Genomic DNA, 1,323 nt, shown 5'->3' with positions numbered 1-1,323 from the left:
ACTGGACAACAACACCCTGGAGGTGGACATCTACAAAGGGGTACGCTCTTTAACATCCTCAAATTGTAAATGTGACTGTAAATTGTAAAATGTAAATAGAGAGAACAAATCCGATAAAGAAACGACTGAGCAACCAGACGAACGTGGATTTCAGCAGTTAGAATGCAGATGGAACAAAAACCTAAATGTGATGGAGCTGTAGAATAAAAGACGATTGGTTATGAGGTCTTTATGTCTTTGCTTTAATGTGTCTCATGTGTCTGGTCAGGGGGTGGTTCTGGGTTGCTTCTTCGGCCCGGCAGCGCTCTACATCTGGGCTGTGGGGATCCTTGCAGCGGGTCAGAGCTCCACCATGACCGGGACGTACTCGGGTCAGTTCGTCATGGAGGTCAGTGAAGGAGGACGGATGCACACACAATGCAAACTGTGCAAATTTACTTTGATGTTTTTTTAGTAACTTTTTAAGCTTTTGTATGTTCCAAATCTTGTCAAAAGTTGACGTAAATCTCTTAAATCGGTTGAATTCTTAGGGCTTTCTGAACCTGCGCTGGTCCCGTTTTGCCCGGGTCTTGCTGACCCGATCCATCGCCATCATTCCCACCCTGCTGGTGGCCATCTTCCAGGACGTGCACCACCTGACCGGCATGAACGACTTCCTGAACGTGCTGCAGAGCATGCAGGTCTGATTTGATTAAAATTTCAGTTTAAAATAATAAAATGACAACATAAAGAGGGAAAAGAAAACTCAAAAGAAGGTGTTTTATTGAACAAAACTTGCTTAGTTTTGCACAGAATTCATATTCTGTCAATATATGATTACATATGATTATATATGACATTATGCATAAATACAAAATAAACTTGTTACAAGGAAGGCAAAAACTAACATAGTAAAAAAAGCCTAATATAAAGAAATTATTTGTAGACAGTAACGTTTTTTGGCTTATTGTCTCTTAAAGAGCTATTATTGTAACTTATTAACCAAGTACTAAATGTTTGGATTTACTGATTCAATAGTTTCAGGGGAAATCCATATTTTTGTGTTTAAACTTTAATACTTAACACAATTGTATGCTTTTTACTGAAATCAATGCAACTCTTCATTTTTATCAACAATTCCAAAAGCTGAATAAATCATAAATTTAAATCATTACACTAAGAAGTGTATTATTTTCACAACATCATTAAAAACAGTTCTGAAAAGAGATTTTCATTAAACTAAAGTCACAACATGGAGGAAATTATAAAACAAAATCTAACTTTTTCTCTTAAAATGCTGATTAATACATGAAAACTCAACAGCAAAAATATGGTTTTCAATCT

General features: G+C 36.4%; 1 protein-coding gene across 1 annotated transcript; it reads left to right on the top strand.

The window, feature by feature from the left end:
* Positions 1 to 4: 4 nt before the first annotated feature.
* LOC112140805 (natural resistance-associated macrophage protein 2-like) lies at positions 5 to 680 on the top strand (the record flags this gene model as incomplete). Its single annotated transcript, XM_024263811.1, has 3 exons — positions 5 to 40; positions 269 to 388; positions 531 to 680. Coding segments are annotated over 3 exons (306 nt in total), but the record flags the coding sequence as incomplete, so codon positions are not given.
* Between the last annotated feature and the right edge of the window lie 643 nt (positions 681 to 1,323).

Source organism: Oryzias melastigma, unplaced genomic scaffold (genome assembly GCF_002922805.2).
Source record: "Oryzias melastigma strain HK-1 unplaced genomic scaffold, ASM292280v2 sc06423, whole genome shotgun sequence".
NCBI lineage: Eukaryota > Metazoa > Chordata > Actinopteri > Beloniformes > Adrianichthyidae > Oryzias > Oryzias melastigma.
The sequence above is the reverse complement of the archived record's forward strand: the minus strand, read 5'-3'. Positions and strand labels throughout refer to the sequence as shown.